At 34.4% G+C, this 27,883-nt stretch overlaps 1 protein-coding gene across 12 annotated transcripts in view; it reads right to left on the reverse strand.

Annotated features, from left to right (window-relative positions):
• The window catches only part of LOC105226049 (polyamine-transporting ATPase 13A3), a 155,906-nt gene that overhangs the window by 10,047 nt on the left and 117,976 nt on the right, over nucleotides 1–27,883 (reverse strand). For 5 of the 12 annotated variants that reach the window (XM_049460144.1, XM_049460136.1, XM_049460135.1 and 2 more), the window contains 3 exons: nucleotides 12,679–12,967; nucleotides 12,461–12,621; nucleotides 1,024–1,385 (listed from right to left, as the gene is read on the reverse strand). In XM_049460144.1, the coding sequence (XP_049316101.1) occupies nucleotides 1,024–1,385; nucleotides 12,461–12,621; nucleotides 12,679–12,920 (765 nt within the window). In that variant the 5' untranslated portion in view covers nucleotides 12,921–12,967. Of the gene's footprint in view, nucleotides 1–1,023; nucleotides 1,386–12,460; nucleotides 12,622–12,678; nucleotides 12,968–13,058; nucleotides 13,102–21,994; nucleotides 22,013–22,078; nucleotides 22,293–22,406; nucleotides 22,542–22,595; nucleotides 23,543–27,883 lie in introns of those variants that run through there. The other 7 variants (XM_049460142.1, XM_049460138.1, XM_049460139.1 and 4 more) reach the window with 6 other exon arrangements.

The raw sequence follows: 27,883 nt of genomic DNA on the forward strand, positions 1-27,883 counted from the left end.
GTGATACGTACAACCGTTAGGTGAACAAAACTATAATATTCTGTAGCAAGAGTATAAAAACTTTAACTTCGGTTGCACCGAAACTATAATACGCTTTACAAAAAAAAAAAAAAATCCATACAGGAACTTAGTTTGTTTAGCAGCCATATGCCATAGTAGTCCAATCTAAAAAAGATAATTCGGGATTATAGAGTTAATTTGAGTAATAAACCACGCGGAATTTCATGAACATATCTTGTTAAATAAAAAATTTTCCACACAAGAACTTGATTTTAATCATTCAATTTGCATGGCAGCTATATGATTTAGTGGTCTAATAAAAAAAAATTTCGGATATTTTACCATTGACTTGGCGAATAACCTTGCGTAATTTCGTGCAGGTATCTTGTTAAATCAAAAGATTTTGCTATACAAGAACTTGATTTGGATCGTTCTGTTTGGATGACAGCTATATGCGGCCACAATAGACCTAAGATGGCAGCGCAATCCTCGTGTAATAATCTTATATTGGTAAGTGGTCCGGTCTAAAAAATTTCTTCGTTCGGTTTGTATGGCATCTATTTGCAATCATGACCCGATATCGGTGATCCAAAGAAATTAGCTATTAGTGCGATAAGGACGGGTGCAAAAGTTCAGATCGATATCTTAAAACTTGAGAGACTAGATAGCGTATATATAGACAGACGGACAGACATGACTAAACCGACCTAGCTCTTCACGCTGATCATTTATATATAGTATACACTTTATGGGATCTCCGACGTTTCCTTCCGTGTGTTACAAACTTCGTGGGAAACTACATATTCTCTGTTCGGCGTATGAAACGAAATTAGTTGAAATCTTCACAGTATATAAACTCTTGTTGGTCCTGGTACCGCTTAAAAATGGATGATAAATAATTTATTTTAAAATACATTCATATAATACTACGTAATGGCAGAAGTCTAAGCTACTACTTTACTAAATCAACAAAAAGAAACCGGGCTGATAAACAAGCTAAACACATTTACAAAATATACTAACCTTTTTAGTTTGAATAATTGACATGGCAATGCCAAACATGGACATAAGCAGTATCACGCACGCGTAATAATAATAGTCATATGTGAACCATAATATGACAGAAAAGATTTGAAAAACGTAGAAAGGATTAAGCATTTCTAAAACTAATAAAGTTTTGAAATTTTTATAAGGAACAGTTATTTCATTTGGTCCATATGCTAAACGCCGCGATAATTGTTCTTGCACTGGTAGACCTCTCTGTTGATGAAAGTATGCGCTTGACACATTTACATCAAGTCCTTTTAATTTATTAAATGATTGCGTTTGTTTGTCCCACACGTAACGCAAATGTTTGCAATTGAACATTCTCACATGGTTAGTATCTGCAAAATAAAACCAACTAATTTTAATTTTAAGTATTTATGAATTGTTGTGTTTAATTTTTAGGCAAGTTTTACATCAACAAAAAGTTTAATAAAAAGGGAAGTCTTTAAAATGTGAGCAATGAAAAACAAGTCTGGTAGGGATTTCGACGCACTACAAAATATAATTAAACAAGCTGAAGGAAAGTATTGGCCCAATTCAACACATTTTTGACAAATAAACTATTGTCAGGAAAATATTATTGAATTTCAATTATATGTTTCACACCTTGACCGATATTTTAAGTCAAAAGTCAACTATAGGTGACAAATTTTATTTCGATTTAGACAATTTACATAATGCGTGCAAAGTTATATCTCATTATGATAATTTTGTCATTATTTGCATACTGGATAGCAAAAGAATCAAACAGATTCTTCTAGTCCGATTTGTCCATTTCATACTGTGACAGAGGAATGTTAAAATAATGTTATGTACTGAATTTGGTAGAAATCGGTCGAGCAGGTCACGAAATATGTGACTTTACCTAAAACAAGACTGCGTATTTAGTTAGTGATTTATAGAGCTTTTAGTACAGTAACAGTGTTTACACGGGGCAAAGAAAAATACTTTTATATTTTTCAAAACAATTTACTTTAATTAAAAAGATGTATTTTGACACTTCACATTTGACAATAAAAATTTATAAGTATATGAAGGCATTCACTGCATGCCAAGATACGATCGTATAAAAAGCGTATCCAGATGAAAATTGGACGATATGTGCAGGATCCCGGTCGAATTAGTCGTTGAATGACGAAAGCAGGATTGACCCGATTTATAGTGTATAAGCGAGAGTTGATTGCAGCGCGAGATCGGTGACGAAAAAACGAATGTATGTTGCTGTGCGCACTGTATGTGACGAAGTGTCGACCGAATGTGAGAGACGAATTGTGAGGCGCCGACGAGGCGTAGTGTACTTGCGCAAGTTTATGATCGAATTGTGTCTGCTTTCTCTTTGTCCAGCCCTTTTGATGAGTGAGTGTATAGGTATGGTGAGTTGTGTTGGTGTCATCAGCTGTGGTGAATTAAGCTGTCGCATTAGGATGCGACAATTTTACCGTGTAGAGGGGGTGGATGCTTAACTCGTTTAAACATCCTGGGCCCCCTAGGCGAATATTTTGCCTAGTTTTCCACGAATATGTGGTTGTCTGTATTTTGGCGTACTGCTAGTGGAGTAGCCGAGGCGCAGAATACATTCTGACAGCAGAAGTATTTGATGCTGGAGTTGTAATATACTCACATTTATTCGGGTGTGCAGAAAACGGATTTTGATTTAAACATGACACAGGTATTTTGTATGCATTTTAATTTGCGTGCAGGTATTTAAGAGAAGCAACTTTTTTTTTTTATTTGATATTTTGTTTATTTGATTTTGCTTTTTTGGGGAGTCATTACTACGGTTTACAAGTGTATGCGTTTTTTTTGCTTTTATTCATTTCATTGGCGGTTATTTCATCGGTATGGTATACCGGTTGTTTATTATTTGCCTTTTCTATGTTATCGGCGTATAAAGGATAGTAACTCCACGCCTAGCTCAGATGTGGCCAGAATGGGTACTCCTTAGCCCTAGATTTAGGACTGTGAATAGAGGGATCTTGCGAGAGAATGGCCGTGGATGGAGAACGGCTTCGATTCATGGAGTAGAGAATTCTTCATAATTAATTTGATGCTTTGTGTAGCTAATTCTCATAACCCACCCATATGAGGCGCGCGGATAGATGTGATTAGAACGACCTTTGCCTTTTGTAAGTGTAGGTGCGTCACTGCATCGCATTGGGAGTATGGCAATCCCTTAACTTCCTTTGGAGATTTTATTTATTTTTGAAAATTTAGGCCTCTGTGGGGCAATATTATATGCAAAGTGTCGATTTTTTTTTACTTTTGAGACACTTTTGTTATATTTTATGTTTAAGTGCGTATGCACTAATTTGACGTTTAGTACCGCGCCACATTGCTTGAGATTTTTTAAGCAGGATTTTTGTATCATTATTGGCGAAAGCCATCCTGCGGGGTCGAAAAGTTACGAACATATATTTTTGGTTTTATATGAGGTTGTCAGAGGGATTCTGACCTTGTTCTACCATTATGTGGGGTATTCGAAAATTGTGGCTCTAGTGGTTGTCGTACGACGTACCGGCCATTATTTGATCGAGTAGTTGTGGCTTTAGAGAAGTCCTCACAATACTGATCTTCTTTAGTTCTGTTTAATGTTAGGGGAAGTTTCCCTATCTCTTGAAATTTCCTTAATTGTGAATTAAGGTATTTATGTGATTTTTTTTCACAATGAGTTGGTTTGGTGGTAACTAGTTCTGTAACTAGTCCACTTTGTGTTTCGCTGTTGAGCGTTTGGAAAATTTGTGCGTTTGGAATATTGGGTGGTGAGAAAATCTTTCATTTGTTGCCACATTGGGTACTTTTTTCGTGATGAGAATGATTGCTCCCATAGAAGTAACGACTTTTCTGGTAATGCGGCGGTGCAAAAGTTTACCAGAATAGGATCCCAGCTGTCTGTGGGGATATTATGTGTCGATAGAACCGACAAACAATTAGAAACAGTGGATTCTAGTTTGATGAATTCTACATTTGTTTCTTTTTTAATTTTTGCAAGTTCATTAGTATTGTTACTTGCTTATCGACCAGTATTCTTTCGTTTTCATATCTAGCTTTTAGAGCTTCCCAAGCCATATTGAAATTATCGTCATTAAGGGCGAACTGTTTTATTATTATGCCTGCTTGACCTTTTGTTTTGTGTCGGAGGTGATACAATTTGCGCTTGTGATAATTGAGGATGGTTTATGTACACGGCCGTGAACATGTCCCGGAAGGACGGCCATTCTTCATAACCTCCGTAAAAGGTTTCGCTGCGGGCTACTCGAGTTGGATGCTTGAACTTGCCTTCTGACTGTCTTCTTGTGGCAGCTGTACTCTCGGATATGGAGTTTTAAAAGAAAACTCATGTCAATTCATTACACATGACCTTAAAAATGAAAAGTCATTTACTGCTGTTCTTCATGGCCTCGAAAATAAAACGACAGGTGAAGTGAAAAATGAACTAATCTCCATTGGATTAAAGTGCAAAGAGGTCAAAATGGTTACTAAATCATTTGAACACTATAACGACACTATTTATATAGTATATTTTGAGCGCAGTTCGGTAAAATTGCAAGATTTGAAAACTCAAGTAAAATCACTGTTTCGCGTTATTGTAAGATGGGACTACCAACGCAAGATAAAAAAACAAAATAATCCAGAGTCGCAACTGCCAAATGCACGGGCACGGCGAACGTGGATGCTTTGTGAAACCAAATTGCGCGAACTGCGCTGGAAAACACAAAACCTCGGACTGCACCTCTACGGAAAGAGTGCGATGCGCAAACTGCAATAGCAATCACAAATCAAATGACGCCACGTGTCCAAATCGGGCTATGTATTTACGCATCAAAGAGAAGTATAATAATTCTCCAGCACCTCATTCTCGGCCTTTACATAAAGCGCGAATGCAAGCAAAGCCAGACTTTTCTCTTTCACAATTTCCACCTCTCTCTGGGGAGCGTTCAATGATCGCTGCTGGAACAACAACAACACCGCAGAATTGGCGCTCACCTTGTAGCGCAACATCAGATAATATAAATAACAATAGCCTCTTTACTGAAAAAGAGATCACTGAGCTAACTTTTGAGCTTATACTAAAATTAAGAGAATGTAAAACTAAATACGAGCAATTTAATACAATTGCACAATTAGCAATTAGCAATTAGGTTTCTGTACTCTACTCCTAAGTAATGAATACATCTAAGTTGAGAGTAATATTTTAGAACTGCCGTAGCATCCGCAATAAATTTATGGAACTATTTAATTATTTAGTTAAAAACGATATTGAAATTTGTATGCTCTCTGAAACGTGGCTGAAGCACTCAGACAAACTTTATCACCCTAGTTATGTTTGTGTACGGAAGGACAGAGAAATGAGGGAAGGTGGCGGTGTTGCCATATTAGTTAAGAAATCTATTATCTTTACTGTAGTACCTAATATAAATACCGAAGTAGTGGAAAGTATCGGAATTGAAATTATTTCATCAGAAAACAAAAAAGTTAAACTTTTCAGCTCTTACTTTCCCGGGGGTACTAATACCCAGGAACTTAAAAATAAATATAAAAAAAGATTTGAGAAAACTCTTCAGAGTCAACGGATATTTCAACCATTGTGGGGATTTTAACAGCAAGCACCGGGATTGGGGATGCTCGAGAGCAAACGCATGGGGGAATATTCTACACGAATTCACAACATTCTTTCCAATATCAGTATCATATTCAAACTACCCTACGTATGTACCATCGTCCAGCAGGTGTGCACCATCGAATATAGATTTGGATTTTGGTACTATCAAACATTTCCAGCCATTTAACACAACCAACAGCGCTAAATGAATTCTTTTCTGATCATTTGCCTGTTAAGTTTGTTCTTAATTTAAGTTTCACGCAGCTTGAAAATCTTGAAATTGACTACAATAAAACGAATTGGAAAGTTTATCGTCGCTCCATCAGAAATGCTCTGCTTAGTCTACCTACAAATCTCCAACAAGTTAATTGCTCTGAGGAAGTTGATAAAAATATAGAAACCTTTTATGACAGCATAAATATCGCAATTTAAAGTTCTGTACCTTTTAAGAAAGCCCAGAAAACTTTCTTAAAACTACCTGGTTTTATATTAAACCTAATAAAAATTAGAAATTACCACCGTAGGCAATGGTGTAGATACAGACAACGTTATATTCATGAATTAGCGGGTTTATACTCCACAAAAATCCGTAATGAAATCTTCAAATTCAGAAATGAATCTTGGAAAAGAAAGCTTAGCTCACTTGAAAGTAGAAGTAAGCCCTTCTGGAACATCTGCAAAATACTACGCAAAAAACATACACAAATCCCTCCTTTACATAATCAGGATAAAATCATTGTTAACAAAATGAAAAAGCTAACCTCTTCGCTTATAAATTCCTTGATGTGTCATAAAGTGTCAACTCAACTTAGCACACCAATGCAGGAAAATTTGGTTACCACAACATTAACCCAACTTACTTCGTTACCATTAGACACTCCTGAGTCTGAATTTGTAGACGAAAAATATGTTGAAGATTTAATTCGTAGAGCCCCACTAAGAAAATCAGCAGGTCATGATGATATTAAAAATATTATGTTAAGATATCTGCCTACAGAAGCCATACTGTATTTCACGTTTATAATAAACTCTTGTCTAAAATTGCAATATTTTCCTCGCACCTGGAAGACAGCAAAAATCATACCAATCCGAAAGCCTGGTAAACCAATTAATATTACGGATAGTTATCGACCAATTAGTCTTCTAAGTAGCCTTAGCAACATTTTTGAAAAAGTTATTCAACAAAAAATGTCTCTATTTATAAATCTTAATCAAATATTACCAAATGAACAATTTGGATTTAGACAGTTTCACAGTACAACGCACCAGATTAAACGTATCTCTAATCATGTAAAGTCAAACTTCGAAAACAAAAAGTCAACTGTTCTAATATTACTGGACGTTGAAAAAGCATTTGACACAGTGTGGCATAATGGTCTTATACATAAATTAGTTAATTTTCACTTTCCATTGCATCTTTTAAAAATAATTCAAAGTTTTTTGACCAATCGCTATTTTTGTGTGTGTTTAAATAATGAATACTCCGACATGATTCAACTACCGGCTGGAGTTCCGCAGGGATCAGTACTTGGCCCCTTGTTGTATACACTATACTGTTCCGATTCCCCAAGAATTGAAAAATGTCATTATGCTATGTATGCCGACGACACTGCAATTTTCTATTCGCATGAGTTTGGCAATGACATAGTAACTAAGTTACAGGGTGCACTATTCAACATTTCAAACTACATGAAAGGATGGAAAATTAGAATTAACGCTAGTAAAACACAAGCTATCTTTTTCACTAGAAAAAGGAGTCCTTGCTATTTACCAAGCTCAAGACTCAAACTGGAAAATCACGAATTAACTTGGGCCAGCTCTGTGAAATATTTTGGTGTCATTTTTGATAAAAGAATTGCATATAGTTCACATATAAAACACATACAAGAGAAAGTCAACATAGCTATAAAAATGCTGTACCCTTTGATTAATAGAAAGTCTAGTATGAGCAAAGAAAACAAATTAGTAATCTATAAAACAGTTTTCCAATCCATAATTTTATATGCTTGCCCTGCATGGGGCACAGCCGCTGCGTCGCATTTAAAAAAACTGCAAATAAGTCAAAATAAAATCCTTAAAATGATGCTTGGTCTTCCTTGGGATTTCTCTACCATAAGACTTCATAATCATTCTAACATCAAACTAATATCAGAATAAATTCAAGTATTGACTGACAGATTCGTGATACGTTGTGCTTTCTCTGACAATATATTAGTATCTAATCTATATCCATAATAATTTAGTATTTTCATCATTTGGTCGAACAATACAAACTAGTTTGTAAGATTTATAGCAGAGGTTTTTATATAGTAGTACTTTCCTCTGAAATACCTTTTATAGAATAAATGAAATCTGTGATAACAAAAAGAAAAATGTTGTAGAATTAAGGTTTATATACCATATTCTGTGAATTGTACGCTATTTAAGTTTATAATGTAATATTTTTTCTACTTAATAAAGAATTTGAACATTTGATTGCTTTAATGAGCTTTAACTGATCGGAGTTCATAGCTTTCGTTTCTTCATATTGGTCCAAGCAATTTTCGTAAATATCGTAAGCCGATGATTTAAAATTATGTGTATCTGAATCGTTAGAATCTAGAATGGTGTCATGAGCCACCTGGAGCCGAGTCCAAAAGTTTTCAAGATTTTGAATTTTGATTTCTAATAACGATTAAAAGTTTTCATAAATCGGCAAAGAGGCAAATCTAGAGCAGTATCTTAATAAACTGTCACTTTGTGAAATGAATTTAGCGTAAGAAATATCTTTCCTACTTTTTTGCTTTGTAGCACCTTGTTTCGAGCGTGTAGCTTCTGCAGGTGTACTTGGGCTTTTGTCATCAGAAATCATTTTCGGAATTTTTTAAAACTGAGTAGATTTAGAATCTTTAGAGTCTGTGCTCATTTAGTAACAAATAAATTAATAAACGTGAAATATATTTTTAATATAAATTCAGATGAATGTAAAAACCCGAAAACTCTTTTACGTAAATAAGAGTTTTTATTTCCGAATTAACAATTATTTTTATTGAAATACGCGTATGTCGTGGTTTTTTTGAATATTTTTTTGAAATATTTAGGCAATAATATGATAAATATATTGTATATTTTATATGTGTGTATATATATATACATATATGTATGTACATATATATATACTTTTTATTTTATTTTTATTATGCCCTCGTATTCACTCTCGTAGTTACAGGCGTCAATACTCTTCGTATATGTGGCTGGTCTGTATGTAATGCGCTATAATATAAATAAAAGTATGCAGCGAAGACGAAAGGAAATATTTGCCAATGCCAGTATATATATATATTGGTTGTTGTACCGAACCGTAGAGGGGGTGGATGCTTAACTCATTTAAACAAACAGCTAACAGTACCGTTTTAATCCGATTTCATCCGTTTTAACACTAGAGGACCCCGTCTCAGCTTTACAATGACTAAGATTTGCATTAATTATTAGCTATTCAATATAGTAAAATTTTATTTATAAATAAAAACGAAAACGTTATTTTCGGTGTAAGAATAACCCCGTGGAAATTTCCAAATTTGAAAATAGTTGATACAAATTTTTTCGATTTGTATTAAAATAAACATAAAATATATTACCACATAAACTATTAGTTTTAAAAATTGATAGTTGATAATACTTGTGATAATGAAAGAGGGGAGATAATTCTTAATTTTTAACAATAATATTTATAGCTTCTTTACTATAAACTTTTTTAAATTCAATTTAAATCTGCAAGAGGCAAGAGTAGCATTTCTGTATTAAAGTTTTCAGTAAAGAGGTTTCTACAATAATATTTCTACCAATAATTTTGATTACCTAACGTAGGTGGTTGCATAATTGAGGTGGATTGAAATTACATTAAGTATAATTAGCTGAACAATTCTCAACGGATGATTATATGATATCATTCCGGGATATATCTCGATAATTTTCATTTTCATTCTCATGAACAGTATCGAATGATTTAAAACACATACATATGTATATTTGCCTGATGACAACTGTTAATTGTTAATTAATTTTGTCAACTTCCACATTAGCCGCAGAGAATTGATGAGCCAGTTATGAACCAAACAATTAATTTTTACTTTCAGGAATATACTCTCACTTAATCAAGCCAGTTTTGTGATGCACTGCGTATCTGGTTGCAAGTTCAATTCTATCATTTCCAATATATAGTAATTGTACTATATTAGAGACTGGATCAGTTTGCAATTGTTGGCATATATTAATTGAATTTTGTATCAACACTGCAGCTACTTCGCTATTTTTTATGTAAGATGTTGCGTTTGGTTTTTTGTGAATGCTTGTGCGTTGTTTGGTCATAATCTTGCAAAGCAACCGCAATTCCTTGGCAATGCAATTGTCAATGCGATTTTCTGTTGTAATATTAATAATGTCTTACCGGTTAAACACGGTGCGTCCTTAAAAACCGGCTTGTCATGAACAGGGCAAAAGTCAGTATAATCCATATACGAAAATTGCTGAACTTTTACAATAGCTATAAGTCGTTATTATTATTTTTCTTTTTGTAGTTCTGGTTCTAAGCCATCTCCTCACAAATTTTCAGCCAAATCGAGTCAGCCGTTTTTGAGTTATAAATAGTGTAACTAACACGACTTTCTTCTATACATGTATATAGAAATAATCTGCGTTTGTTTTTCATAATATCTGTCTGAACATTTTCAGTGTACGATTTCCTTGCAAAACACCCTTACTTTAAATTAAAAGCTACATTTTTCAAAAATGCAAAAAAAAAACCCCACTAAATGCTTCAAAGCTGCTTTTTCATCTAACGTTACGGTTATTTCCTAGTAGCAGCTGTAAAAAATGACGGTTTGAATAGTTTAGGGGGTTTTTTGTGGGTATTTAATTACATACTTTTTTGTTCATGCTAAACTATATAAATTTCTTTTCTACATCATGATTAATGACTTATTACGCGATTTTTTTATGGTGAGGAATGTATTAATTAGACAAAATTTATTTCTATTACTAACGGACCCACAAAACGTTGCCCTGCATGGGGCACACCTAGTGTGAAATTTTCAAGAAATTGATTTTCATATTTCGATAGGTTATACCTTTAAAAATAACATGTTAAAATTTCAAATCGATATCTGAAACAGTTTTTGAGTTACATTTTTTTTACGCTGTCAGACTAGGTGTGCTCCTTAAGCTATTAGGATATTAAACAAAGTACGTAATCACAAATACTAAATCAATTTCCTTATGTGAAATAACTTCAATAGTTCTTTAATTTTATCTTAATTCGAGTTGAAAAACAATATTTTTAGAATAAAATGATAGGTGAGCCAATATTTAAACGCAAGTTATGTGGTATCATTCGTAGGTTAATCCAGCGAAATCAAAAAATTCAACAGAATATTTGACCGCTGCGTCAGGATCGGTAACAATGTCGTTCGACTTGAACAATTTCTTATTGCCGGGCAATGACCGTTGTATTTGAAAGGGTGAATATCGATATTTTTGCAGCTAAAGTAGACAGTTCACGAATATAAATCAAAAACAAATATACATATATGAAACATTAACGTCTTTTCGCATAGCCAAACTAACTTAGTATATTTAGATTATAATTGAAAAACCAGTTTTTGCCTTCCGCACAGCTGGCTACTCTATTAAAGATAAGCCGATAATTGATCAAATCATTCTTGTGCGAAAAGGCTACTAGGGCGATTTAATTAACACATGTGAACATTGTACAGAAAGTTTTAAAAATATTATTTCAATTACACATTAAATTTGCATTAATTACAACTTAAAATAATATTTCAGTACACATATGATTTTTATTATATAAAGATGCGAAGTTTTAATTATTATTCTGAACAAGGGGGTTTTGGCTGGTAGCTAGGCTGTGTTTCGGGCATTAACCATTTTTAAATTATCTTGTGTATTTCCAACAAAATTCTGAACTTAAAAAATATATGTTGACTCATGCAAATAATTTGTCTACTCCATTTTTCAGTTTGTAAAATTTTGTAACAAAATGTTTTGCTTCACAGAAGCCTCCACCTCATTTTACTACATTCTAGGGTTCTGTTGAGCTTCATTTTTATGAAATCGTCACATCTAATTCGTGCTTTCCATTAAATTATATTGAAATTTACGTAAATTATCTCATTATCTGCGCGTTTATCACAAGTATAACGGGAATTCGATATGAAGTGCCAAATATGTATGAACTGGATGTCAAAAAATGTAAACAAAGAGAGTTTTACTTAATATTGTATATTTTGCTCGAACCTTTCAGAATTTACTCGCCCTTATCAGTGTGTTGTAGCTTAGCTAAACGTCGAATAACATTTTATGTCTAAATTTAACATTCTGTTACAACTAAGTAATGAATTTTATTTTGAATTTACGTTCGTAAGTCGGTTAAAAATGAACATTTTCAAATTTTACAGACAAAACAGACAAAAATCCAACTTAATTAATATAATACAATATATATAATTAAGATTACTTTCTATTCTTCCAAATTTTCATTGAATGATAGTATTGCTGATTCTATAAAAAGATATTAATCAGCAACATTTTGAAAGAGAAGAAATGCTAATGGTTGCATGTTTATAGGTAATCGATGCAGAGAACTGAGATATTTGCACGAAACTTACTACACTTATATTATGGATCCGCTCCGCTTAGAAGTGCTAATAAGTTCCATGTTGTATAATGAAGTGACTATTTAGAACTTAAATGATCTTTTAGACTAATATACCTGTGCTATTTAATTAAATCTAGAACTCTGCCGTCTGTACCACTCACGTTTAAATTGTCCTGAAGAAAGATGTAAACTTATGTGAAAACTCTTTTCATCAATTTCAACTTCACTCTGCCTTTGTAATGTCAATGTGTTTCCATTCCCTGAAGATCCATTTTTAGCAAGTGAAGATGGGGAGAATCCAGCTTGTAGTTGTAGAGATTTCCTAAAAATATTAAAAAATTTATACTAATATAAAACTAAGGATTATAAATGAATTTACATCGACATAGTAGCATTTATTTCTTGAATTGCTTTCACGTAATATGTAACATGTTTCCCATGGTAGTGTTCCTGTATCAAAACTTTTTCGGCTATATCTAATGAACATTTTTCGTGGGTTGCAATTAGGTACAAATGACGCCACCAATGCATTATAAGACTCAATAGTCCGCCTGTAAGGCAAATGAAAAACCAACAAAACGTGGTACGTAATAGTGAACGTTTGTAACCCGTAATTTGCATTTCATCATCTTCTTTTGCGTTCACCAAGCCTACCCAAGGTTTGGGATCTGTAAGAAAAAAAATATTACAAATACCAGCTAATTGTTTATCCTAATTAAATTAATCTCATTATATTTACTAAAAAATATTTATAAGTACCTGCTTGAACACAATTTATTTTAGCACACATTGAAGTTAGAAGCTGTAAAAAAAATTAATTTTATTATTTTTGAACTGTCTCGCCCATAATATTACTCCACGTATAGTGTGAGGAGCCCCTTGATCTGGTAAAATCATGACCAGAATTTGATGGTCAAATAAGTTCCTATGTGTTCTGGCAGGCTGCCCATACGGCATATGAAGTATTTAAAACATACCAAGGCAGTTAGAGACATTTTCAAGCAGTTGGAATAATTAGAAATAAAACAAAAGGTTCTGCTGATGCAATTTTAGCATCGTTAAATACAGTTTTTTTTCTACTTTAAGACAGGGTGACGTTTCAGTGATACAACACAATGAGGTTGAGAAAAAATTGACTCTTCTCACGAATAAAACTATGACCCATGAAGATGAAATAGCAAATTCAATTTGCGAAAAGTATAGAGCAGATGCTTTACGAATTTTTATATCAGGTCTTAAAAGACTATTATGCGATATACTGTTCGCTTCTCGACCCACTGACCTACCTAGTGCCTTAGGATTAGCACAAGAGGTACAATCAAATAGGGAAAGATATTTATTCGCTTCAAATTTGGCAACATCCATTGAGGATCAAAATAAATTTAGAGAAAACAATAACTCAGAGAAAAAGATACAACATCAACAAAGAAATCCCCTACAGTTTTGTAAAATGATTAGCAATAAAAAAGGCATTTGCAGACCCTAACGAGTCTTTGCATTTCAATACAAATATTGTATAATTGCTGCCAGTTGACTCGTAACTCTACCCATATCTTATGGGTGTAGCTGACTTCGTAAACAAAGAGGTAGCTGACCTTCTTGCCAATGGCATAATTCGTCCAAGGTCCCCATTAAACCGATTTGGGTTGTTGATAAAAAAGGAATAGATCAAGAAGGGAATAAAAAGAAACGCTTGGTGATTGACTTCAGAAAACTGAATGAGATCACAACCGAGGACAAATATCCGATGCCCTATCCAATGGTAATATTGCAAAATTTAAAGGGAGCTCAATATTTTACCACCCTTGATTTGAAATCGGGGTTTCACCAGATTGAGTTGGCGGAAAGAGACAGGAAAAAACAGCCTTCTCTGTAAACAATGGCAAGTAAGAATTCTGCCGCTTGCCTTTTGGGCTTAAAAACGCCCCAAATATATTTCAAAGAGCAATCGATGATGTTCTGAGAGATCAAATTGACAAGGCAGGCCACGTTTACATCGACGACGTAATTATCTACTCAAAAACAGCCGAAGATCACGTAAAGAACATCGAATGGGTGTTACGTAATCTTTACGAAGCTAATATGAGGGTATCGGTAGAAAAATCAAAGTTCGTTCGTTTTTGGGATTAGCAAGTTACTATAGATGTTTTATCAGAAACTTTGGCAGCATAGCAAAGCCACTGACAGACATGCTAAAAGGGGACAATGGCAAAGTGCAATCCAGTCGAAAAAAATTAAAATTCAGTTAACGCAAGAAGGTGAGGATGCTTTTAACAAACTTAAAAAAATTCTGTCTTCAGAGGATGTAACATTAACGTATCCTGATTTCACTAAACCGTTCGATTTGACAACCGATGCTTCCTCAAGGGGCTTAGGAGCAGAGCTTTCACAGGAAGAGAAACCAATAACCATGATATCGAGAACTCTTAGATAAAAAGAATAACAATTAGCAACAAATAAAAGAAAACTCTTAGCAATAGTATGGGCACTAAACAATTTAATAAATTATCTATATGGAGTAAACCAGTTGAACATTTATACTGACCACCAACCTCTGACGTTTGCAGTTTCGGATAAAAATCCAAACGCTGGAAATCTCTCATAGAGAGTTTTAACACAAAAATCCTTTATAAACCAGGTAAAGAAAACCATGTCGCCGACGCATTGTCAAGACAACACATGAATATGATAGAGGTTGAAACGGAAGCACACTATGACTGTGCCACTATGCACAGCGAAGAGTCACTGACCTACACCATCGAAACGGTGGATAAACCGGTCAATTGCTTCCGAAATCAGATAATACTTCAAGAGGGCGAAAGCTTATCAAAGCGATCATTTATAATATTTGGATAAAAAACAGGCATATAATATCATTCTGTAGTATAGAATCACTGCTAAAAATGCTGGAGGAGGTTATTAATGACGGCATTGTAAATGCTATTCATGGCAACTTACCAGTTTTAGCAAAAATTCAGCAGTCTGGTTGAACTCCACCCTAACATAAAATTCCGTCACACAGAAAAAATGGTTAAGATATCTTCAATGAAGGTGACCAAAACGAAATAATAGTTGCCGAGCAGAACCGAGATCATAGAGCGGCACAAAAAAAAGGTGAAGCAGATCTTTACCAACTATTTTTTTCCAAAAATGGTTAAGAAGGCAAACGAAGTAACAGCAAATTGTTGAATTTGTTCAAAATCAAAATATATAATGAACATTTTTCTGAACGTTAAAACAATATACTGTGATAATGAAAAGTCTCTAAACTCAAATACCATAAAATCAATATTATTAGAATACAACAATGCGAAAATTATTAATGGTCCTCCACTTCATAGTACATCAAACGGACAAGTGGAGCGTTTTCCCAGTACTTTGACTGAAATAGCTAGGTGCATGAAACTCGAAAGAAATCTGAATGACACTGTTGATTTGATTTTATTGGCCACTATAGAGTACAATAAGTCAATTCATTCCACTACGAATAAAAAACCTATAGATATCATTTATTTATATTACGGAATCAATTCGAAATCGCGTAAAAAAGTACAGACCACTGACCTCTCATATCATAATAAGGGTCGTCAGGATATGACGAATAAGACTGACGATAAGGTCTTAGTAAAGGGTAACCGAAGGCTAGGCAATAAGCTTACCACACTTTATACAGAAGAATTAGTTGAACAGGATCTGTTTACCACTGTAGGGGAGGGTTTGATGAAGCTTAAACTGTTTCGGTACGAGACTTAAAATCATCGCCGGCACCCCAGACTTTGATGACTTCCAGAGACCACAGATGATACAGGATATACTCGTTGACTGCAATAACAAACAGTATAGGATAAATACTCGTAACAGGAGATATTAGAAATAACAGAAAAAAGCTTATTCGCCTTTTGGAGAAACCAATACCGTTGCTGAATGCCGAAATAATGCGTACGCGGTGGAATGCGAAAAATCTACGTTTGCTACATTTTGCAAAACACTAAAAACTACCACTTGCGGTCAACAGCTCATGACGGGAACAGTGGCGAACTGCTCAACTTCCTCCAATCATTATAAGAGCCTTATTATAAACTATTATAAACTATCTTCAAGAAATGAATGTGGAAAATGTGAATTATATTGTCGCTCTTCAAGAAGAAGTCAACTGTAAAACTATTGTTTTTATATTTATAATAACGCCAGTCATTATCTTAAAATTGTTACGGTTTGCTTTGATAACATACAAAAAACATACTGCAAAAAGGGCAATAGGTGTATTGGTAAGAAAGGTAAATGAAGCACTAAGGAAGAGAGGAGTGAGCCCAAAACGCTGGCAGTCAAATTGCTCAGTCTGCCTAACATCTGACGAGACAATGCAGAACATAGTAACCCGACCCCAACAGCGAAAACCGTGGGATTCGCTGACTCAACATACTCCCAACGTCTACGACAGGTAGCCACAGGTCGAGTAGCGACGGTAGCGTAGGTTAAGCTATAGTTGTTAGTGAATTGTAAGTTTAGTTTTAAAAAGACTCAATAAAGAAGACACTAATAATAAAATAACTTGTACACAAATATTATACTTATAATATCCGCGTGGTGGTGGTGTTAGATTTTAGTTCAGATTTTGAAATTTTTAGACAATCATATCTGCGGAAATAAAATTAATCAATTTATACATTTTTATTTTACAAATAGAAATTGTTATTAAATTTATTTCAACGAATCCAAACTGACTAAACCGACGGTCATTTTGAAAAAACAGTGTTAGGACCTTCTGTAAGAATAAATGAATAACTGTACAAATTTTCACTTCTTTTGGTGGTGTAGCTTAGACCTATTCGAATACATAACGAAATAGCGTTTAATTTTTACATATGTTATGTAACAATGTTATATCCTGTTTATAAAAAAAAGCAAATGAAGTACATATAAACGCATTCTCATCTCCTTAAATCTTTCCGTGCTAGCTATAGCTTTTAACATTGGTTTAAAACATTCGATAATCAGATCTTTCACTAAAAGTTCAACACAAGTGATCTTACGGTATTGGGAACGCTCTCCCTACTACAGATTCAGATTATGGAGCGAAAAGATGCATGCGAGTTTTCTCTGTCTTGCAGTCAAAGTGATGTTGGCACTTCTACTTATATAGAACGTCCGAGCAAACTCGTTTTCTTTGCACAGGGGGAATAATACGGTGTGGTTAATAAGCCGTGATGTAACATGGTCTTGCAGGTTTGCCTTTCTAAAATACACGCGCTCACCGTTTGAGAGGTGCATGGTAAGATGGGTCACTGTTACGTACCTTTTATGTAATGAGGAACCGAGTATTCTCTATGGCACTTCGTTAAAACTTACACATCGGCCCGCCCGAAACATCAGCACCCAATCCTTTGGGCCAATTGTAGCGTTATTCCCCTGTCTCTGGGTAAAAATGACCTGGTCACTGTCCTCATATATTTATATTTCTAACTAACCATTAAATTTGAAATTTCTGTACATTTATATATATATATAAAGGGTGATCCACTTTCTACTTTTTTAAATAAAAAGTACAGAAACTTCAAATTTAATGGGAAAATGTTTATTATCGTAGGAAAGAACATTCTTTGGCATTTATTTTTTGAAGATTATTTCTTTAAAATTTTGGCCGCGATATATACGTCCGTTAAGTCCAATTTTCGATTACTCGTTCGAGCATTTCGACTAGTAACTAGCGAATGACACGCGAATGTTTTGCTCAAAAGCCTGAATCGAAGCACGATTGTCAGCAAAAACTTCAGACTTTACATATCTCCATAAGAAATGCAGAACATAGTAGTCTAGCAGATAGTAGTCTAACGGCGTGATATCACACGATCTTGGCGGCTGGTCGACTGGCCCAAAACGTGAAAATATTTGTTCACCGAAGTGTTCTCTCAATAAATCGATTGATTGACGCGATGCGTGAGAAGTGGCGCCGTCTTGTTGAAAACAAATTTCGCGAAGGTCCAAAAGGTTCAATTTCAGGCATCAAATAGTCAGTTATCTTGGCGCGATAACGATCGCCATTGACTGTTACGTTCTCACCGGCATCATTTTTGAAGAAATATGGACCGTTGATTCCACCGGCCCACAAACCACATCCAATCGTTGTTTTTTCTGGATGAAATGGCAGCTCTCAAATCTTTTCAGGTTTTTCTTCGCCCCAAGTGCATACCCATTGTGTCAGAAATGGGCCTCATCGCTAAAAAATATTTGGCTCAAAAACGTCCGATCTTCTTAGGCTTTTTCAGGAGCACATAGAGCGAAGCGATGTCGCTTGGCAAGCTAAAGCGGCTTCAGTTCTTGTACAAGCTGTATTTTTTACGTTTTCAATTTAATATATCGGCGTAAAATGCGTCAATTCGGCCCATACGTCAAACCAGTCAGTCAGTTTCGAATAGTACGCTCAGCAGGCAAATTATGTTGACCATAGGTTGAGCGAGGCGCGCGAAACACATTCTTAACGGAACGTAAATTTTCTAAATAAAGTCGAACGATTTGTAAACGCTGTTCAGGCGTAAATTTTCCATTATGAAATGCCAAACAGAAATAACATGACAGCTTGACACCACTTCTGAACAGTACCTCTGCTTGAATCATCTATAATAATGGGGTAACACAAAAAATTAAAAATCGCATACATCCGACAACGACGTTCGGAAAATTATAGATTTTTCAGAGCCGGTGAGGATTTTTTTTTTAGATACGGCTGGACCGACATTTAAGTATGTGTATTCCTTCTTTGATACATTTATCAGACAATAATCGACCGATAAATGTGTTAAAAATAATTTCGTAAATTGTGTAAATTTTTTCACAAGAAACTAGTTTGGTATGGGGCTTTTATAGCAATCATATTTTATTTTAGTTTTACTTGCTTTCGGACCCTAGTGAAATCGGTTACGAAAACCATTAGTTTTTGAAACAAGAAAAAAAAACGTTAACTTCGGTTGAATGGCAACCTTAAAAAAAAGGTTTCCCATACAAGATCTTGATTATGATCAGTCAAATGTACGCTATACGTAGACTGCTTTTTATACATCGGGATACGAGAACAAAATCAAATTTTAATCATCGAAATTCTGCTTATTGTTTTTCAAAACATTCTCCATTAAGATCTACACACTTTTGCATTCGCTTGAATCAGTTGTGGAAGCACTTTTATCACTCTGCTTGAGGTATTTCCAAAACATGCTTTTCGAATGCATCAACTGGGACTATTCTAGTCCCACTAATGCTAGTTCTTTCAATCGATAGCTCACAAGACGAACTTGCAATATTAGTTTGCGCATAGTATCAATAACGCTCGTATGCCAAAAAGTTCTAAGTATGCATACAATTAAAAAAGCCAAACTCTACGATATGTCAAAACCAAAAAAATACCATCAAATATGTCAAACTTTACGGTGAAATCGTGAATTTCCAGATAGCAACACTAGTGCTAATTTTGTTGTAAAAAAGTCCTGCGGTAATTTCGCTAGTTGGCGCTGAAAGCGCGTAGTACTAGTTTTATTCGTCCCATCGGGTCCTTTTTATAAAGCTCATTTCACGCGCTAACACGTGTTTCATTGATTGTCGTTTCTTTTAAGTCGTTCGTGAGTTATAGCGTCGCAAATATGGAGCAAAATAAAGAGAAAATACGGCATATTTTACAGTACTACTACGATAAAGGCAAAAATGCATCTCAAGCCGCCAATAAAATTTGTGCAGTTTATGGACCCGATACAGTTTCCATTTCCACCGCACAAGGATGGTTTCAACGTTTTCGTTCTGGTGTAGAGGTGGTCGAAGATGAGCCACGCTCCGGAAGGCCTGTCGTCGAAAATTGCGATAAAATCGCTGAATTGGTCGAAAGAGACCGGCATAGTAACAGCCGTAGCATCGGTCAAGAGCATGAGTCATCAAAAATTCATTTCAATTTCATTAAAAAAAAAATCAATAAAAAAAATACCGCAAGACTTTTTTGACAACCCAATATATGGACAGACAGACGCTGATCAAAACGAAAAATTTCATGGCAAACTTAATAAACCCTTTTTACGATGTAACGGATCGTCTATTATTAAAGTGCATTACTAACGTTTTTTGTTTCTTGTAAGTGTAAACAATATTGATAATTTCAAAGAATCATTAGTCATATTCGTATTCTCAGATACAAATGGTCGAATTTGTTTTATATACGATACGAATCCGATTGTGTGAGAAGTACATCTCAGAAACTGTATGAACCGCCTAAATCCAACATTATATATGTCTTATGTATGTAGAACACTCAAGGAAATCGTAAAGCTAGACCACAAATAAAACCATAAGTCTGGCCAGATTTATAACAAAATCTGATATCTCAATAAAAGAACCAAGACTTTCTTCATGTTCATCTCAGTTTGCAAAAATTGTTTAGAATTCGTTTGTAAACTAATTTTTTAATTTTGTTCAAAACTAAAGAAAACTTCTTACTTTGAAATCTTTGATCTTAATCAATGCTCAAACGCCTTATGAGGATGTAATTGAAATTTGATTTTTATTTTTGATTATCATACTTATAAATGGTTATATGTGATAACAGGAGATTACAATCAATTTTGTACACACAAGGTACGTTCCAAATTAAACAGGACTTAAAAAAAAACAGAACAAATGGTTTTTTCGGCAAAATCAGTCTCCTTCTGTTTCAATACAGCTTTTTTGCATAGTCCAAAAGCATGTCGAACGAGTGTTTTAGCTCGTTGGCCGGTGTGGCCGCCAGTATGCCGGTGCAAGCCTTTTGAATGGCCTCTACGTCTGCATAACGGTTTCCTTTCATGGGCAAATGAATTTTTCCGAAAAGGAAAAAGTCGGTGCTATATCAGGTGAATACGGAGAATGGTTAATGGTTAAAATGTGATTTTTGGTCAAATAATCGTACTTCGAATGTTGGATTCTGAACAATTTTTGGTCGGCAGTCAATTTGTGCGGAACAGACCGTGCACACCAAATGTTCGGTCAAAATACGACAAATCGATGTTTTAGAGATGTTCAATTCCATTTCCATGAATTTCAATGATTATTTTGGCTGAATTTTGTGAACTCACGCACAGTTTCGATGGAATTTCCGGTGATCGCGGATTTTGATTGGCACACATGTTGATCGTCATTTACCACTTTGAAAACGGAATAGGCAATCATCGCCGTAAACTTGTTTCATGATTGAAACGTTTCGGTAAAAAAAAAAAAATTTACCAGTTTTAAAACAAAATTTAATGATGGCTCTTTGTTCGAAGCTCATTTTCGCACCAATAACACAAACATACTGACACTTAAAACGCAATAACTTCACTTCAACTCGATGAAATGTCATGAAGTTCTCACTGAAAAATCAATAAAGTTAGCAGACGCACCAGTGGACATATACATGGTGCCACCAATGGGCGCTAGATTCAAAAAGTCCCGTTTACTTTGGAATTTACCTTGTATGATGCAGTGAATCGTAATCAATAAAAACTTAACTTGGTATTTTTTGACGATACATTTTTTATATTTTAGAGGGCGATATACTTGATATTATTTTTCAACCAGAATAAAATTTTCCTAAACGTGTTTGTTAGGCTAAAAAAGGTGGCTAAAAGTTTTCCAAGCCAAAATTGAATTTATTTAAACGCGTATGAAAGAGTTTGTGAATTAAAGCAGTTGTTATAGCTTACTGAAAATGGAAAGTAGATATTCATATTATATCTTATCAAACTAAGTTATATTAATATATTGAAATTTTTGCAAGATATTCCAACCACTTTTCAATACAACGGTTATAGTAGCGATCCTGTATTGTGTAATTTGTCTATGAAGAAAAAATCATAAAAGCTATTAAGATTAAGAAATATTTTTGTTTGTTTATAATCAATTGCGCACTTCACGTTGCTAAATGAAATCTAGATTCATTTGCATTCTAGCCGCCCGCGCTATTTACATTCTACTGAATATTCATACTACCCTGCTAGCACACATAAGTGATTGTAAATTGTTTATGCATTGTTAAAAAATGGCAGCAGGTTAATTGGTTGCAATAGTTGGAATATAAATTTTGATAAGCTGATATTTTTGGTGACTTTAACTCACAATTTATTGCCTGTTTTCTACAATTAACGATCATACTAATGTACGTATAAGTACTGGAACAAAACAACGCGGTGTTACACACAAAATCAAACATATTATATGTTACACTAACTACACAAGAATCACGTCTCGACAAAAACATATCTTTGGGAGGAGAAAGAGTTCCTGTAAATAATATTAAATTTTTACTTTCAAATTGCTGTCCATATTACAGAACATCTTCCTTAAACAGCGTTTTACTCATGTATGACAATTTTGTAGTTTAACAGTGAAATTAAGGGTAATTTTTGAGCTAAGCCAGATAATCACGATTTTTCCATCAAAACCGTCACAACTAGAAATAGTAAACTTTAGTTAATACCGCACAAGCTAATCGACCCAATTAACACAAAAGTAGACAAACGGTAGTTTTTCTGTAAATAAGATAGTGATTGTCAGAAATTTATTGAGCAGATAGATAAGTGTATTAATACATTGAAAAAAAAAAATGTATTTTGAAAAATTTTGAGTTGTGACTCTTTTGTAGTTAGTGTGCGATATATAGTACACAGTGAATCAAAATATTTACACATATTTGTATTAGTCCACGACACGCTTATTTGTTTTTATATCTATTTCAAAAGATGTAAATTTAGCAGATATTATGGCTTATTAAAATATTTTTTTTAAACATATAAGGAAAAAACGAATACAGAACATAAAAAGCGCATACACTAATTATTATTTATATAAATCAACACTAATTACAATAGTTTAAAATATATTTATTATTTTGTTGGCGTTTTTTATGTTGCAATAATTGCCTCCAGACGTCGATGCAAACTCCTCACTTAATTTCTAGAATTATTTCGGGATATTTTGACCTACTCAGTCGATAATGCAGTTTAAGGGCATCGGTTTAATTAGATCTTTTCGAATACGGTTCTTCAATATGTCTCAGATATGTTGAATAGGATTAATGTCTGGTAATTGCGGTATTTTTGGGAATAGAAGTTACACAATTCAAACCACACTTTAACGTAAATTTTTTTCTGATTTCTTAGCAGAGTTATTAAAGTTTTTTTTTGCGTGCAGTTCGTGCATTGTGCTCATTTTTGTGGAGCACATTTCAAATCATTTGTGGATGCACGCTATGCCCTGAGATGCATAATAATTTCTTCTGTGTATCTGTTATAATGCCTGCGATCTTTTAGTACAATATTACAACCTATATTTAAATTTATAGAGGGGTGTTAATTTTTATGAACGAACTGAGCGTGGCTTTACCTGAAAATTTCGGTGTTTGAATTTTTGTCTGCACACTCGATGGTGATTTGTTAATAATTCGGCCAATAGCAAATACAAGGCTAAGATAATTTTTCGAGTTTCCAATAGAATTTCACGACCACGACTCTACACTGAGCAATTGAACAGTTTTAAACAGAAATAATTGATTACCGATAGATTTCCGCGAAAAACGCAGAAAAAACAAAATACAACATTTTTTATGTGATTTTTAGTAATTTCTTTTTTAAATTTCTGACAATACTGAATGGTAGATATTACTACGTAAAATATTAAATCTTAATAGTATTGTTGAGTATTGTATAAATTACAGTTTGTTTTAATTGAAATTCTTGACCGTGAAAGGTTGATGCGGTTGTGTACGTAAACTTTCTTTACTCACTGTATATGTATGTATACTATATGCTATTCAGATGTGAATAATATTCAAGTTCAATTTATGCAGTTATATTTTACCAGTAAACTTTTGCACCTAATGTTAACAAACAATTAAATTAGGTATTTTTGTGTGTTCGTCTTTGTCTATTGTTTTGTGTATTTCAGCCAATGACAGCTTACACATACGTTAAAAGTGATTCATTATTTCCATCATAAGTGACACTCCGCGAAGAAAAAAACTTTGACTTGCAAGTACAAAATTATAACGTTAACTACCCCCGCCTTACTCTGGATCCGCCCCTGCACATAGCAGATGTAGAAACAAGAGCATGTAGAATTTTTATAGTGAGTCGTAATATGATAGTTTTACGATCATAGTTATTTTTATACTCTGAACAGGATATATTAAGTCTTCCACGGAGTTTGGTAATACCCAGAAGTAAACGTCGGAGACCCTGTACAATATATACATAAATGTTCAGCATGATGGCCTAAGAAGATTTAGACTTGTACCAAATTGAGTATTCCGCAGGGTAGAGTCTTCTCCCTGTTACTTCTAAACTGGCTCAACGACTGGATGGAATTTCTACCAAAATGATTCTATGATATCGACGTCAGGCAATGGAATAGGTGATATGTGTGTTAAAGTAGACGACCGTATCACAGATCTCTCTTCCCAACTAAATCCACGGCGGCTATATTAACAAACTGGACTAAAGAGTACAAACTAGATCTTAATATTGCAGTCGATGAAATAAAAATACAGGCTATTAAGAAAGATTTTAGGTATTATATTCGACAATCGCAAATATTGCGAAAGTTCAGAGCTGAAATAACATCCTCAAGCCGCTAACCGGCAACACCTGGGGTAAAGACAAAAAAACATTGCTGCATTATACAAGGCAATCTGGATATTTTAGCTAGTTAAATTAATACTTATCCAAATACGAAATGGTAATTTATTTTTTCACATATATTTATTTTACGCCTTGACCAAATCTCACAGGCTAATTAGATTGACGTCCTAATGACTCAAAGAAATAGAGAAACTTGTAAACTAAAAAATTAACTACTGAGGCAATTTAATCTATACCTACACACGTACGTGAGTGACGAGATAGCTAGAAAGAATGGGCACAAAGTTTTGGAACGTAATGAAATGGCCAACTATGTAGCTAAAGGAGCGGCATCAACAAAGTCAACACCCTTTCTCTGAAGTGAGTATACGCACATAGAAAAGAGCTCAGGGATGTGGTTGAGCTTTTTTGATAGAACGTTGCTCCCTAGGTGGCTGGTAGATCACTTCTTTGATCTGTTTGATTGCAGAGATTTACCAAGGCATTAGCCAATGGGTTTGAATGTTCGCGAAGTTTAGAAATATATCTCGTTCTGCAGTCCTCTATCTCCTTCTTTACCATAGGAATATCAAGTGCTTTATGATTACTTTCATTACGCATGTGCAATGGTGCACCCGTTATTGTTCTAAGCATTTTGGATTGGAACCTTTGTATCATATCAATCTTGGTTGCACAGGTCGTACCCCACAGTTGAATGCCATACATCCAAATTGTTTTTATGATTGAATTGTATAACAGGACTTTGTTGTCTAGGCTAGGTTTAGAATTTTTGTTTAAAAGTCAATTTAAATTTGATGATCTTAACTTCATGCAAGTTATTTTACTCGCTATAGGTTTTCGCCACGTGTATATTATGTACAGAGTTGGGCCTAGCACGATACCCTGAGGTACACTAGCCCTTATTTCTCGTTATTCTGATATGAAGTTTGCTACTCTATCTGTTAATTTCCTGTTTCTTAAATATGACTCACAAGTTTTATGCAATTCGTAAAACGATTTTGGTTTTCCATAAAAGGCCTTCATGCCAGACCAAACCAAACGTCTGAGCTACATTTAGCAACATAACGGAACAGTACTCTCTGTGCTCGAATGCTTTCCTGATTTCGTTGGTAATTCTATGTCATGTTTTATTTTCGTGGAGGAAAGGAGTCATCTTTGATAAGAGCTCTTTTTCACATATTTTAGAAACACACGGTACGTGATTTATTTGTCTATAGGAAGACGGCTGTGTTAAGTCTTTCCCAATCGTTAGCGGTATTGGGCAAAGTTGGCAACTTAAAGTTGTTTTTGGGGAATTAGGTTGAAATACCTTTTCTAGGTGAATTGCAAAGCAATTACCTTTTCCTCCTCACTACTTGCCCAATTACCATTCAACTGTCTTAGAGGCATGTTGAATTTTCTGGTGGCTTAAAGGACTTTTGGGCTTTTCAAAGGGTATTTTGCTTACTAGAATTTTATACAATTTTCAGTATTGTGTTCTTCATTGCATTTAATCGCTTTTTTTAACTTACGTACAGCAGATTTCAGTTGAAGGGAAACGACGTAACTGCCATTCACGTCTAGCTCGGCTCTTCTCATTTCTAAGTTTTTCTATTTCATTATTAGTGATTTTACTAAGACCATCTAGTTTATTGTTTCTTTTTGGTGTTGCCAATTCAGTTGCATTAGTTATTACATAATTAAATTCACTATCTATTCTTTTCTTATCACCATATGATATCGCCATCATACATACATACATGTATACCGTCACAAGCTAATGCGACTGCATCATATGTCACACACATGTCTCGATTCGAATTTGCGGAATTTGCTTATAAAATTTACTAATCACCGATGTTCACAAGCGAAATCTATTAAGTTCGGAATTTTTTTCTGTCACTGTCGGCTTACCAGGAGATATTATATCCAGGTTATGATTCTTATTCACAATAGCGTAGTACAACTGTCGTCCTTTCGAATTAATCAGACGTGAACCACAGTATGTGTGTTTTGCGTTGTAATCTCCACTTGCTAGAAATCTTTGACCTAGCATTTCAAAAAAATCTTTTAATTCGTTATTTGTAATTTTGAAAAGAGGTGGACAGTATATAAGTATAGCCGTAAGGTGTAAGTCAACACCTCGATTTTTTAGAAATATTGTTGAAGCTTTTAACTGCGCTGTAGCACGAGATTCTAATGCGTGGTGGTTTAATCGTTTTCTAACGAACATTGCTGATCCACCATGTATCTTTTCATCTGGGTGGTTTGTAACATAGAGTCTAAGTCCCGATATACATACATTGCGTAAGGTTGAAAATCATAGCTTCAGCGCATCCAATGATTTTGGGGCAATTGCATTTGTGAAGTTTTGCCTTTCACCACGTTTGCATAGCTCTCTTATGTAGCATTGTCTTTAAAGATTTACTGTTTTGAAATATTTGCAGAGATTTCAATATTTTCGTTACGAGGAATGTTTAACATTGGGTTACGACGTGCTTGAAAACCGACAGACAATTTCGTTTTTAACTCTTTATATACAGGGCAACCCCTATACCGTCACAATTACTAAACTTTTTATTTAAATTCTCTTCTGTTACAGTACATTTTGATGTGAGATGTAAATTACCACACAGTACACAGACACTGCGTAGGGTGCAATATGATTTCGTGCGTACAAGCTATTGACAGTTTGTGCATTGTATTGTGCCATTTCTTTTGTGTGGTTCCTCAACGGTAACTATGCGATGGAGCAGATATTTTAGGTTGTAAATGGGATGTGTTTCATTTTTCTTAAGTTGGCTATAAGTTTGCATCAATTCTATTTTGAACATTGGTTGTTGCGCTTTGTTCCTGATAAAAATGTTTACCACTGATTTAATACTAAAACCACCTTCTTCCAATGCTTCTTTAACATCCTTAGAGTCTACCGAAGACTCTATGCCTTTTATGACAAGAACTAGGACTTTTGAGCATTTC

This window comes from Bactrocera dorsalis, chromosome 6 (assembly GCF_023373825.1).
Source record: "Bactrocera dorsalis isolate Fly_Bdor chromosome 6, ASM2337382v1, whole genome shotgun sequence".
Classification (NCBI taxonomy): Eukaryota; Metazoa; Arthropoda; class Insecta; order Diptera; family Tephritidae; genus Bactrocera; species Bactrocera dorsalis.